The following is a 13,431-nucleotide window of genomic DNA, read 5'->3' as shown; positions in this document are numbered from 1 at the left end:
GACTTGGTGAAAAAACGAAAAACAAATTTTGCTGATTCCACCAGAATTCGCTTAGGTGACTAGCCCAGTTACGTGCGGTTGATACATAGTGGCCTCCGCGTGGTATGCATAGCAGCACACCACGCGCGCGGCAAACCACACGTACTGTGTGGCAGACGACAAAATGTAGTAATCGGAGGCGGCTAATATTTAACACGTAAAATCTGATGTTTATGTGGTATTGGTTAAAAATATAATACAACTGATTTAGAATAATGAAAACCACAAAAGCTAAGAAGAAGTTTTCAAAAACTGACCTGTGGTAAAGGCATAATGCTGTATATAAAGTCTTTGCAGTGGGAAGTAAATTAATTGCGTTGTCCGAACTTATTATAGACTCCCTAGAATATCATCAACAGCACAACAACAAACCCTTGGGGGATTTCGGGTCAAAATCAGAAATGATCGTAAAACTTCGGGATGTGAAAAATATGCTCGGGAAATAACATGTTTTTATCGATATCTCGCGATCCGTGTGCAGTCACCACGTCAAATATCGACCGTTGGCATTAAAAAAAAAAAAAAAATGTGTTTTAAAAATGTTACCAAATGGGAGTGCCTCTTTAAGATATACATCAATTATCTTACAAGTAACTGCACTGTCCAATTATTAAGATACACATCAATTATCATAGAAATAACTGCATTGTCCCCATTATTAAGATATACATCAATTATCATAGAAATAACTGCATTGTCCCCAGTACTAAGATATACTGTAACATCAATTATCATAGAAATAACTGCATTGTCCCCATTATTAAGATATACATCAATTATCATAGAAATAACTGCATTGTCCCCATTATTAAGATATACATCAATTATCATAGAAATAACTGCATTGTCCCCATTCTTAAGATATACATCAATTATCATAGAAATAACTGCATTGTCCCCATTACTAAGATATAAATACTGTAACATCAATTATCATAGAAATAACTGCATTGTCCCCATTACTAAAAGATATACTGTAACATCAATTATCATAGAAATAACTGCATTGTCCCCATCATTAAGATATACATCAATTATCATAGAAATAACTGCATTGTCCCCATTACTAAGATATAAATACTGTAACATCAATTATCATAGAAATAACTGCATTGTCCCCATTACTAAGATATAAATACTGTAACATCAATTATCATAGAAATAACTGCATTGTCCCCATTACTAAGATAAACATCAATTATCAGACAAGTAACTGCATTGTCCCCCCTTAAGATATACATCAATTATCACACAAATGACTGCATTGTCCCCTTTATTAAGATTTACATCAATTATCATAGAAATAACTGCATTGTCATCATTAAGATATATATCAATTATCATACAAATAAATCTATCATTGATGGAAATATTTGAGTTACGCGCCCCACAAGTTTAGTCTGATTCACATGTATGATTGGCTCAAAACTTTGCAGTCCCGTCAAACCATGGAGGCAGCTCACAGAGTGTCCTACATGTACCTTAATGGTCAACCACACTGCAAGGTTTGACCATTTTAAAATTTCCAAAAAGTGTAAGAATTTACTTGAAAGGGCCATTATAAATACAATGCAACATATTGAGTTAGTAGGTAGATTTGACTTTTAAATTGGAGAGACTTGGATTTTACCTGGATTCAACTTCAATTGAGCCATATGCCAACAAGAAAACCATCTCCTCTCTAATTGGATTTTGTATGTCTATCTGCTTAAAGTGGCACTCCCATTTGGTAACATTTTTAAAACACATTTTTTTAGTGCCAACGGTCGATATTTGACGTGGCGACTGCGTGCGGATCGCGAGATATCGATAAAAACATGTCCTCAAAAAATACCGTCAAGGACAGTGTGCTCAAATTCGGTTTGAATTGGTAAAATCAAGAAATATTTAAACTAGAAAAACAAGAATGACAAAAGCAAATAAGGTCTGCAACTTACTTAGGCACTGGAGGTCATCTTGAGGAACATGCATATCAACTTCTATAGCAATGGGACAAGCAGATACTACATACATAAGCAAATGTCTACAAAAAAATTAGCCAGAGAAGGCTTGATAAAAAGAAGAGGTGGGAGAGTGGGGAAAAAATAAAGAGTGGGAAAAACATGTACAAGGGATCTGGTAAAAAGTAATGCTACCTCATCAATCTCCTAGACCCTACCCCCTCCTCAATGTCAAATTTTCCACCCCTTGGTAGACCATGTTTACATAAGACCAGCTGGCAGGAAATATATTTACAACCAGTGTGCCCTCTAAGGGAAGGTGAAAATTTTTTTTGAGTCAAACTGAAGAAAACTTGACTTGGTGTGCGTCACCGCATGCATGAAAATGGTTATAAATAAAAGTCAGTAGTTGTAAGTGTAGCGCCCTCTATGGTAGTGTGTCTTTCTCGATTCCTGGTATTCTCCTGTGAGTCAGTGAGAAGACAATGAAAACAACAATGGCTGCCTCCTTCCCCATCGATCGATCGGCAACACAAGTGTACAATCGGCACGTAGTATCACTGCATAGACTTAAAGAAATGACATATACAGCTACTTTTTCGCCCAAAAACTACAAGGAAACATGTTATCCGTGAAAATTATGAATCTGCTTAGCATTTCTAGTAATTGGCAGGCTTTTTACAGCTGCGTCAGTGACGCGTCAGATTACTTGTAATTTCAGTGCGTCAGGAGGATTTGCTGTGCGTCATGACGCGTCAAATTGGCTTAGCGGGCACACTGTTTACAACCTTGGGGATGCTTTAATTAATGCTATGAGAGCTTTCATTCGAATGTAAACAGCACTTAAATTAGTTACAGATAGTGAAATGCCTTCCACTGTGGGGGGGGGGGGGGGGTGATTACGACATCTGGAATTATCCTGGATCCAAATTTCGCATCAGTTCTTACATGCAAAAGTTGCAAAAATTGGTTCGCAATTAAAAAAATTTACCTCTGCTTTGTCTGGATCAAATTTTACTACAAATTGATAAATATGACAAAATTATGTTCACAGCCTTTGAAACTGTCTCACTACATATCCTGGGTTGGTGTAGGTCATTTAAGGTCACAAACTGAGAAAATTACCTAAAATATACAAATTTGGGGGTTTCCCAACACTTTGAGCAGAAAATCTATCTAATAACATCCCTCGGGACTTTTGTAGCAAATAACAAAGCTATCAGACAAGTAATTTTGAGAACAAGTTTACTTGACCAAAAATGACAAAATTGTCTTAAAAATACAAATTTGTATATTCCAGGACAATTTCCACATATCTAACTATTGTCATCCCTGGACATCTGTACACCAAATATAAAAGCTGTCTGTTCAGGGGCTTTAAAAAGTAAATATTTTTTAAGATTTTTTGACCAAAAATGACAAAAATTGCTCCAAAACAGTAATATTTTGTCGTAATTTCAACAATTAGAAGGGTAACACCCTTGCAAACACCCAATCCAAATTTGAGAGCAATTGGGCTAGCGGTTTCAGAGAAGAAGAAATTTTACTTAAAATGAGAAAATTAACCAAAAAATTCAGCAAAAATACAAAATTTGAGATATCTTCACGATATTCATAAAACTGATTTTGATCAACCTTAGGAACCTGTATACCAAATATCAAAGCTATCAGATAAGTAGTTTTTGAATAAAAAAATTTTGACCAAAAATTCGGAAAATTGCCCCAAAATTACAAATATGAAATTTCAATTCAATTTGTATATACTTGACTGAGGTCATCCTGAGGAACATGTATACCAACTTTCAAAGCAATCGGATGAGTGGTTTCAGAGAAAAACATTTTTTGACTAAAAACTGAAAAAATTACCCCAAAAATAGAAACATGCAAATTTCATCCCAAATTTTAAACACCTAATTTAGAATACCTAAAGAAACCTGCACACCAAGTTTCAACCCTATCTGACCAACGGTTACAGAGTTTTAGCAATTTTCAGGGTTTTTCCTTTTTTCCCCTCATTTGCATATTTTTGACACTGACAAGTTCATTTGAACAAATTCACATCTACACCCCTAGGTGCACCTGTACACCAAATACTTAGACAGTAGGTGCTGTGGTTTAGGTGTTTTTGATGTGGATGGACATACATACATACATACATACATACATACATGCAAATCGGATGCAAATGAACTTATTCAGCTTATACGATTACCTCACATTGGTATACCAAATGTGAGCTTAAAAGTAAAAGTTTGAATTCCGGTGGCCCACCTTAATTCAGCTTCCGAACATCGAACGTTCGGCACTGGGGCCATTGTCAACTAAGCTAGTGAGTACGAGTCCACACTGACACTGCTGTACGCCACAGTACCACTTGCCTCGGTGATCGGTCATGCCCCGTGGGAGAAAGCTGAGTCTTACTGACTTGGTGATAAAACGAAAAACAATTTTTGCTGATTCCACCAGAATTCGCATATGTGACTAGCCCAGTTACGTGCGGTTGATATATAGCGGCCACCTGGTATGCATGGACGCATACCACGCGCGCGGCGAACCACACGTACTGTGTGGCAGACGACAAAATGTAGTCATCGGAGGCGGCTAATATTTAACATGTAAAAACTTATGTTTATGTGGTATTGGTTATATAATACAACTGATTTAGAATAATGACAACGACAAAGCTAAAACGAAGTTTTCAAAAACTGACCTGTGGTAAAGGCATAATGCTGTATATAAAGTCTTCGCAGTGGGAGGTAAAATTGCGTCGTTCGAACTTATTATGGACTCCCTAGAATATCGTCAATCAGCACAACAACAAACCTTCGGTGGATTTCGCATCATAATCAGAAACGATTGTAAAACTTCGGGATGTGAAAAATACGCTCGGGAAATGACATTTTTTTATCGATATCTCGCGATCCGCGCGCAGTCGTCACGTCAAATATCGACCGTTGGCATTAAAAAAATGTGTTTTCAAAATGTTACCAAATGGGAGTGCCTCTTTAAACTTTCATGGGATATTATATGACAAGAGAACAGATGCTGTCACTCAATCAGCCACCTGACATACATTTTGTCAACAGTGGAGCTTCAAGGGACATAAGCTGTAACTTGAGGCAAGTTTTTCAGTTTCTGCTTCTGTATATCAACTACTGTGTCTGACCCTAAGCAATTTGTCATGCTGAAATTTTGAGTATTCTTTTTGTCATGTGTGTTGTGATCATTGTATATTGTTTACAAATGAATTCTAGTCTGGACTTGAATACAATTTTCAACAATAACAATGGAGGTTGTGTTGATATGCTAAATACTTGGCATTAAAATACAGTTTAGGGATTTAATGCGGAAAGTGTAGGGAAACCACAAAACAAAAGTTCTGAAAAAATAGCCAAAAGATACAGCAGTTTTAAACCTTTGGCATTGGCCAACTGTTGGCCACACTAATTAGTTATCAACTAAAAAATTAGTGAACCTACCTAATCCCATAGTGAAGGATGTAGACCTGCTGACTATGTTTTCTCTTCTTTTGTTGGTTTTGGAATTGGTCTTTGAAGGTAATATGGAAGTATTAATTGCTTGTCCTGAGGAATTTGAAGGAGTGTCTTCCGAGAACATGTCATCCAGTAGTGACTTAGTGAAAATATAAACACAAATAATTGATAAATAAACTCAAATAGATAAATATGTAATTTCCTTACTACCATTATAAAATTGTAATTAATGATATCAAGAAGAATATAAAATTGATTAAATGAGCATATTTGCAGGTTGGTATTATGTTATTTGCTTTCTTGGAATGATCCTTGGTTAGTAGAAGCTATGCTGTTTTTAAAATATTAATCAAAGAACTGAAATTCAAAAGAAAATTAATAGCAAAGCGAATATTATGTTAAGGGATCAATGACTAATATCCCTTGAACATACCTGAGATGGAAAAATTGTAAACTTTCCAATTTGAACTTGAGAAACCTTATAAAATACTATTCACATTGAAATAATCAAGATTAAAAGCAATCTGACATGTTTCCATATATGTATATGTACGTTCATACCTATGTACACCATGCATGTATATACATACACACATACTGTCCGCATGTACATACATTCGTACGTACATACATACGTACGTACGTATATACATACAAACATACATACATACATTCATACACATTCATATTTTCAAACCTTTATGATAGGTTTCCTTTGCCATACATGTATGGCAACCTGGAGCTAAAATAACTGTATAATATAGTGCTATGCAATACCCTATCTCAATAAACTTAGATTAAGTCATTTAAAATAACATTTTATACCAAATTTCAAAGCAATAAAGGAAGTACTCTGATGATTTGGTATACACATATGGGAAACCCTGCAAGTACCTGAAATCCAATTTTGAAGCAAAAATAAAGAACTTGATGAGAAAAAAGTAGAAAAAAATTCCCTTTCATATGACATTGCAGGTGTCACAACAAATATGGTGTCTATGACATTGTGATCCCACTATAATATTGATCAGTTGATATTGATCTGCCTACACCTAGATCAAGGTTACCAAATCACCTGTTGCTCAGTATTTCACAAGAAACTGGTGTATGCGGGTATCTTTTTAGAGCACAGTCAAACAATAGTTTTCACAATTTTAAACAAGCAAGTAAAAAAGATTAGGTGGCTCCTGAAAACAAAAAATTAAAATGACACTATGCTCCCATTTGATCAGCACGATAGAAAATTCAACATACCAATTATGAAAGTTATCTGATAAGAAGTTACAATGGTGAAGATATTTTGGCTACAAAATGAGAAATGTCACCAAGAAAATGTATGTAATGCAAGGTTTGACACTTTACTCAAATCTAACTGTAATCATCCAAAGGCATGATATGTCAAATTTGAGCATAATCTTGCAAATACTTTTTCAGGAAAAGTTGTTATACCAAAAGTGGGAACACTACCACCAAAAATTAAACAGAAATGTGTAAGTTAACTGTCATTCTATTAAAATACAGGTAAACCCTTTATTCTACCTCACAATGACATTATTATTCAGGAATCACGTGAGATAGCACAAATCCCTAGTACTAGAATTCAGTGTTCATGTCTTACCAGAAGCCATGCCACACATATTGTCAAGCTCATGAAAAAATTTGGGATTTGCCTGAAAAAAGTGACCATTTCTTTGAGTAACATCACAGGTAATGTCTCAGAGGATGTCGAACAAATGTGGCTCAGATTTCAGTCTCAATGCTACCGCGACCCATAAATCTGAACAAAGAAACAGTAATAACACCAAAACAGATTTGGCAAGTAGAAGTCAAAGATCTGACATGTTGACTTTTGTGAAGACAAGCAACCTAGCGGCCGATATAGCTCCGCTGTGTTTATGTAGAGAATAACTATTTTTGACACATGTTGATGAAGAAGGTGGAAATCTTTGATAGCTCAATGCAGTGGCCAGAAAAGTGGCTAGCTAGCTAGCTGCAAAAATACACAATTGAAGATTTCATCATACTTTGAATATATCACATCGGATCATCCCGAAGAACATGTCAACCAAAGCTATCTGATGAGTAGTTTTTTGAGAATAACATTTTCTGACCAAAAATGGCAACAATTGCCCCAAAAAATAAAAATTGCAGATTTCAACATAATTTCAAAAGATCAAATTTAGTTCATCTATAGAAACCTGTATACCAATTTCAAAATAATGGAAAAAATTGCCCAAAAATTCAAAATTGCAGATTTCATCATAATATCATTTAGTTCATCTATAGAAACCTGTATACCAAATTTCAAAGCTATAAGACCAGTACTTTTTGAGAAACACATTTTTTGACCAAAAATGGCAAAAATTGCCCCAAAATTAAAAAAATTGCAGATTTCATCATAATTTCAATAAACATCATTAAGGTGATCTGTAGGAACCTATTGTGGAAATATACATTTTTTGACCAAAAGTGGAAAAAATTGCCCAAAAAATACAAAATTGCAGATTTCATCATAATTTCAATACATATCATTTTATAGTTCATCTGTAGGAACCTGCTAACCAAATTTCAAACCTATCAGATGAGTAGTTTTGTAAATACACATTTTTTGACCAAAAATGGCAAAAATTGCCCCAAAAATACAAAATTACAGATTTCATCAGAAATTCAATATATATTACTTAGTTGATCTATAGAAACCTGTATACCAAATTTCAAAACTATCAGACCAGTTCATTTTGAGAAATACATTTTTTGACCAAAAATGGCAAAAATTGCCTTAAAAATGCAAATTTGCATTTTCTGCACAATTTGAACAAATCTGAAATAGATCATCCCTGGGGACCTATGTACCAAATATAAAAGCTATCTGACAGGCATTTTGAAGAAGAAGATTTTTAAGATTTTTTTACCAAATATGACAAAAATTGCCTTAAAAATACAAATATGCAAATTTCACCATGATTTCAACAAATCTGACTAAAGTCACCCTAAGTAAACTGCATATCAAATTTCAAAGCAATCGGACAAGCGGTTTCAGAGAAGAAGATTTTTTTACCAAAAACACCAAAAAATGCCCCAAAAATACAAATATGCAAATTTCACCATGATTTGAACAAACTGAAGTGAGGTTGCCCTAAGTGAACTGCATATAAAATTTCAAAGCAATTGGACTTGCGGTTTCAGAGGAGAAGGCAATTGTTGACGGATGACGACGGACGACGACGGAGGAGGAAAATCAACCTATTTGATAAGCTCCGCGTTGCTGACAGCGGAGCTAAAAAGCACTGCAGAAAAGTCTTTGCCCCTAGACCAAGAGACAGATCACCAGAATTGGGATTGTCATGCAAGAAGCAGACAGTACAGAACCTGACACGACAATAGCAAACTGAGTTGGGAACGCACAAGACAGAAGTGTATTCACAGAACTTCCACTGCTGACTGCTACCAGTGGAAATTATCAGTATTCAAGCGATTTTAAAGGTATGTTTGGATAATTAGCACCCATGCAGCAAGAATCTACGCAGACTTTTGCATGTGCAGTGTCGGACCCTATGCAACGGGCATTGACAGAAGCCATTGGTGACAGAAAATGATTGACAGATGAGGAATATGAAAATTGTGACAGGAACTCTGTTTATAAATGGTTGAAAATATCGCTATTAAAGTGGAGATGCCCACATAAATGTGGAAAATTTGAACCCTCTTGACAACTCTGATAAGCTACAGGTACAGACATGCAGAGATGCAGATATATACATGCAGATATTTCCAGACTAGTAAAGTAATGAACAGATGCAGAGATGCAGATATATACATGCAGATATTTCCAGACTAGTAAAGTAATGAACAGATGCCTATGCATTTTTGGGTCAAGGTTGTTGGGAAATAAACCAACATGATTGAGCTATGATACATACTGACCTTAATCGGCAATATCAGCAGTTACGCGCTACATAGGTACCAAGGTGGAGCTGCATGTTGCCAACACAGTTTATTTTCAAAGGAATATTTCTCATCAAAGATGACAAGGAAACCCCCCCTCCCCCCCCCCCCCCCCTCATACTATGTATTTTCAAAAAGCAAAGAATCTATACTACTGATATGCAGCTGCTCGGAAGGTTATATCTGTTTGGTCATTTGTCACTATTCACAGAAACTTAGAAAATTTGCCTACCTTAGGACGTCAAATTATAAGTCTTTGAGGGAATGTAGTAGTAACTTACAGTAGCTATTCCTCTCACTTCTACCGCTTGAGGGCGTCCTTCCATAGTACTATAAAAAGCCTGAACAGGCTACCAGATGTCATTACCTTTCAGAGCTGCTTGTGTAGGTTCCACATCACCAAAGCTGGTGCCCAGGTCATAAGCAATAAAGCTGACCCAATTAAGCAATTAAGCTAAATATTGCACAATAAAGTGCGGAATTTATGCAACAAAGTGCAAAAAATTGTGGTATGAAAACCAAAATCTCTAACAGCACAAAGGCAGGGACCAGTGGAACCTAGGAGAAACAACAGCATGTAAAAACAAGCCACAAAATCAGAATAATAAAGTCAACTCACCAGATGGCATCGGGCTGGGTGGGAGGGAAGAACGTGGTAAATTACAACTACGTTCCCTCAAAGACTTATAATTTGACATCCTAAGGTAGGCAAATTTTCTAAGTCTTTCTCACTCACTCCGTAGTAACTTACAGTAGCTGATTGAGTAGCTGGATGCCTAGCGGTGAGTAGAACTGTCAGGATTTTGTGCAGCTCTGAGGATGAGGCGTCCAATTTCTGAGTTCTCAGTGTAACGCCGATAGAATCTTGTAAAAGTAGATTCTGAGGACCAGTCACCAAGCTGAAGTATCTGGACAGTAGATGCTCCCTGTCGCAATGCTGCTGACGTTGCTGCTCCCCTGGTACTATGAGCAGTAAACTTACTTGTGTCAATGCCTGCATTGGCCAATGTAGTCTTAATCCATCTAGCAATAGTCTGGGAAGTAACTTCCCTATATAGTTGAACAAAGGAAATGAACAACTTGGAAGGCCGGGTACTCCCCGTAGAAACAGCATAATCTCTGAACTTAGTAGTTCTCTTTATATACATCATAACATAATGTCTGACATCCAAAGACTTGTCACCGAAACTTGGACATTTCACCACTCGTGAAGGCCTGGTAACAGACGATGTCTTCGTCAAATTAGGAATAATAAAAATACACTCTTTATCTGAAATATCACAGAATCTGAGGTCCAAATAACTCAGAGTTTGTCCTCTATCTGAAGAAGTTAAAGCGACCAACATACAAGTTTTCAATGTAAGTTGCTTCAAGCTGAGACCTTGTGCTGGGTGAAGAGTCTTCAAATAGTTCTAAACTGTAGAAACACTCCAAATAGCTGGATAACTAGACAAAGGGGGCCGCATGCGAAAAAACCCTCTGAATAAAGTTGTAACAAGAGGATGAGATCCAATGGGCTCATTATCAACATGTTCATGGGCGGAAGAAATGGCAGACCTGTAACCATTTAGAGTACTATATGCGAGATGATGAGAATCAAATAAGTACGTAATGAATTCCACTACCTGTGTTACAGAGCACGAAATGGGATTGGTATTCCGTTGGTTACATCAGCTTGCAAAACGCTGCCATCTGCTGTCATACAACCTTGATGTTCTGATGCAGATTGCCTTAATGAGGATTTCAGTAGCTTGTTGCGAAAGTCCCTTACCTCTGTAATGTGCGCGGAGAGCTTCCAAACGGCTAGTGGAGTCATATTGAACCTGGGTTGATTCCCTGTGTGAGGATCCAGAAGCAATTCTCTGTGTTCTGGTAGAAGTACTGGGTAACTGCAGGCTAACTGTAGCAGTACTGGATACCGGGGTTTGGTTTTCCACACTGGTGCAACAAACAAAGTCCTTGCTTTGTCTTGTTGAATCTTCCTGAGACAACGCAATATCAGAACATGTGGAGGGAACATGTACAAATCTCTCCCTGTCCATGTGATAGTGAATGCGTCTACTGCAAAAGCTTTTGGATCTGGTTTCCATGCCACATAAAGGGGTAGCTGAGCGGTATTTCGACTTGCAAATAAATCTATCTCTGGAGTATGGAAAACACTGCAAATTTGCTGGAATATGTGATGGTCTAGTTGAAGGTCGTGCTGATCGCTGAAGTTTCTGGATTGATGATCCGCCAAGGAATTTGCAACCCCTGGAAGATGCTCTACTGTGAGGGTTATGTTGTGAGACTCGCAAAACTGCCATACCTGAAGAGCTACTGCACACAGATCTGGTGACTTCACCCCGCCCTGATGATTTAGATAAGCCACGGCTGCTGTGTTGTCCAGGTGCAATGTTATGGAAAGGTCCGATCTGTCCTGTGCAAATGACTAAATGGCAAGGAATGCTGCCTTTATCTCTAGTACATTGATATGGAATGACCTCTCCTGAACAGTCCATCGACCCTGTGTTGACTGGTGTCCGCACACTGCCTCCCAACCACGGAGTGAGGCATCTGCCTGGATTTTCAAGTCTGGAGGAAGTGGATGTAAAGGCCGACGACTGTTGTGGAGGGGTGCCTGGTGAATCCACCAAAGTAGATCTGACCTTGATTCTGCTGACAGGATTATCTGAAATTCCCATGAATTTGAAGCTAGACTGTGAATTAACTGGTGTTGCAAATGTCTGTAATGGCATGCAGCGATGACCATAGAACCCCTTGCATTTTCTATTAGTCCCAACATTCTTGCTAATTGGCGAAGAGACACTAACCTGTTGTCTAGGAGATGACCTGCATAGTCCTTGATTTTTTGTAGCTTGTCCTGAGGTAGGGAAACAGTCATTTCCACTGTGTTGTAAGTGCGGCCTAGATGTAACAAATTCTGAGATGGGCGGAGATGAGACTTGTTGGGAATGAAGCCAAGACGCTGAAGGAGATTTAGCAGGAAGTCTGTGCCTGTCTGACAATTGTCTCTGTGCTGAGCTGTGTTGAAGATATCGTCTATGAAACTGCTGCAGAGAATGCCCTGTGAGCGTGCATGTGCAATTGGAATTTTCAATACCTTGGTGAATATTCTTGGAGCGGATGTTAGACCCACCGGGAGACACACATACTGGTATCGCTGGTCTATCCACTGGAAACAAAGGTACTTGTGATGATCTGGATGGATAGGAATCATGAAGTAGGCATCTGTTAAATCGATTGAAGTCCTGAAATAATCCTGACCTAGGAGGTGCTCGATGACTGGATGGCTTTCCATTTTGAAAGACAACTTCTTGATAAACTTGTTCAGGTCCTTTAAGTCTATAATTACTCTGTAATCCCCTGAAGGTTTGGGCACTGTGAATATTCTTGAAACAAACTGATCCTGCTGTGGTCTGACTGGTACAATGGTTCCCTTCTGTAAAAGTGAGTCTATCTCTTTTTGGATGATTAAATGCTGGGCATTGGAGGTAGGTGTGGTGATAGGCTGGTAAGTCTGAAATGGAGTTGACATTAACTGTAGCTTGTACCCCCGAATGACGTTTCTGATCCAAGTGTTCTGAGTGTAATTGTCCCAAGCCTGAGTGAAATACTGTAGTCTGCCTGCAACTGGGATTGATGAATTCGCCAAGTCACTGCTTATCTTGTTTGGTAGCGGAGTGACCACCTCTGCCCTTTGCTGACTTAATCCCACCTTTTTGAAAACCCTTACCTCCTCTGTAATTGGAAGACTGGGTATCGGATCGCTGGTTACTTGTAAAGCCCTGCCTCCCAGTATAGTAGCGACCAGATCTGCTGGTATTTGAAACTGGCTGTCTGTCTGACTTATAACTGCTCTTGGAGACGATACGAAAGGCATTTACGGACTTCTTGGAATTGTTGATGCCCTTAACCAAAGTCCCACCAAAGAACCCCTGTGCGGAGGGCTTAGCATCCTGCAGCAACTCCTTATACTCATCTCTAAAGAGTGGTTTCAGCCTAGCTTGGCG

The 13,431-nt window shown here is 37.9% G+C and overlaps 1 protein-coding gene across 3 annotated transcripts in view; it reads right to left on the bottom strand.

The window, feature by feature from the left end:
• LOC139150538 (centrosomal protein of 170 kDa protein B-like) overlaps positions 1-13,431 on the bottom strand; it is a 146,774-nt gene that overhangs the window by 30,213 nt on the left and 103,130 nt on the right. For all 3 annotated transcript variants that reach the window (XM_070722970.1, XM_070722972.1, XM_070722971.1), the window contains one exon: positions 5,459-5,612. In XM_070722970.1, coding sequence (XP_070579071.1) covers positions 5,459-5,612 — 154 coding nt within the window. The remainder of the gene's footprint in view (positions 1-5,458; positions 5,613-13,431) is intronic.

This window comes from Ptychodera flava, chromosome 14 (assembly GCF_041260155.1).
Source record: "Ptychodera flava strain L36383 chromosome 14, AS_Pfla_20210202, whole genome shotgun sequence".
Classification (NCBI taxonomy): domain Eukaryota; kingdom Metazoa; phylum Hemichordata; class Enteropneusta; family Ptychoderidae; genus Ptychodera; species Ptychodera flava.
Note: the sequence above shows the minus strand (reverse complement) of the source record. Positions and strands in the feature narration are given on the sequence as shown.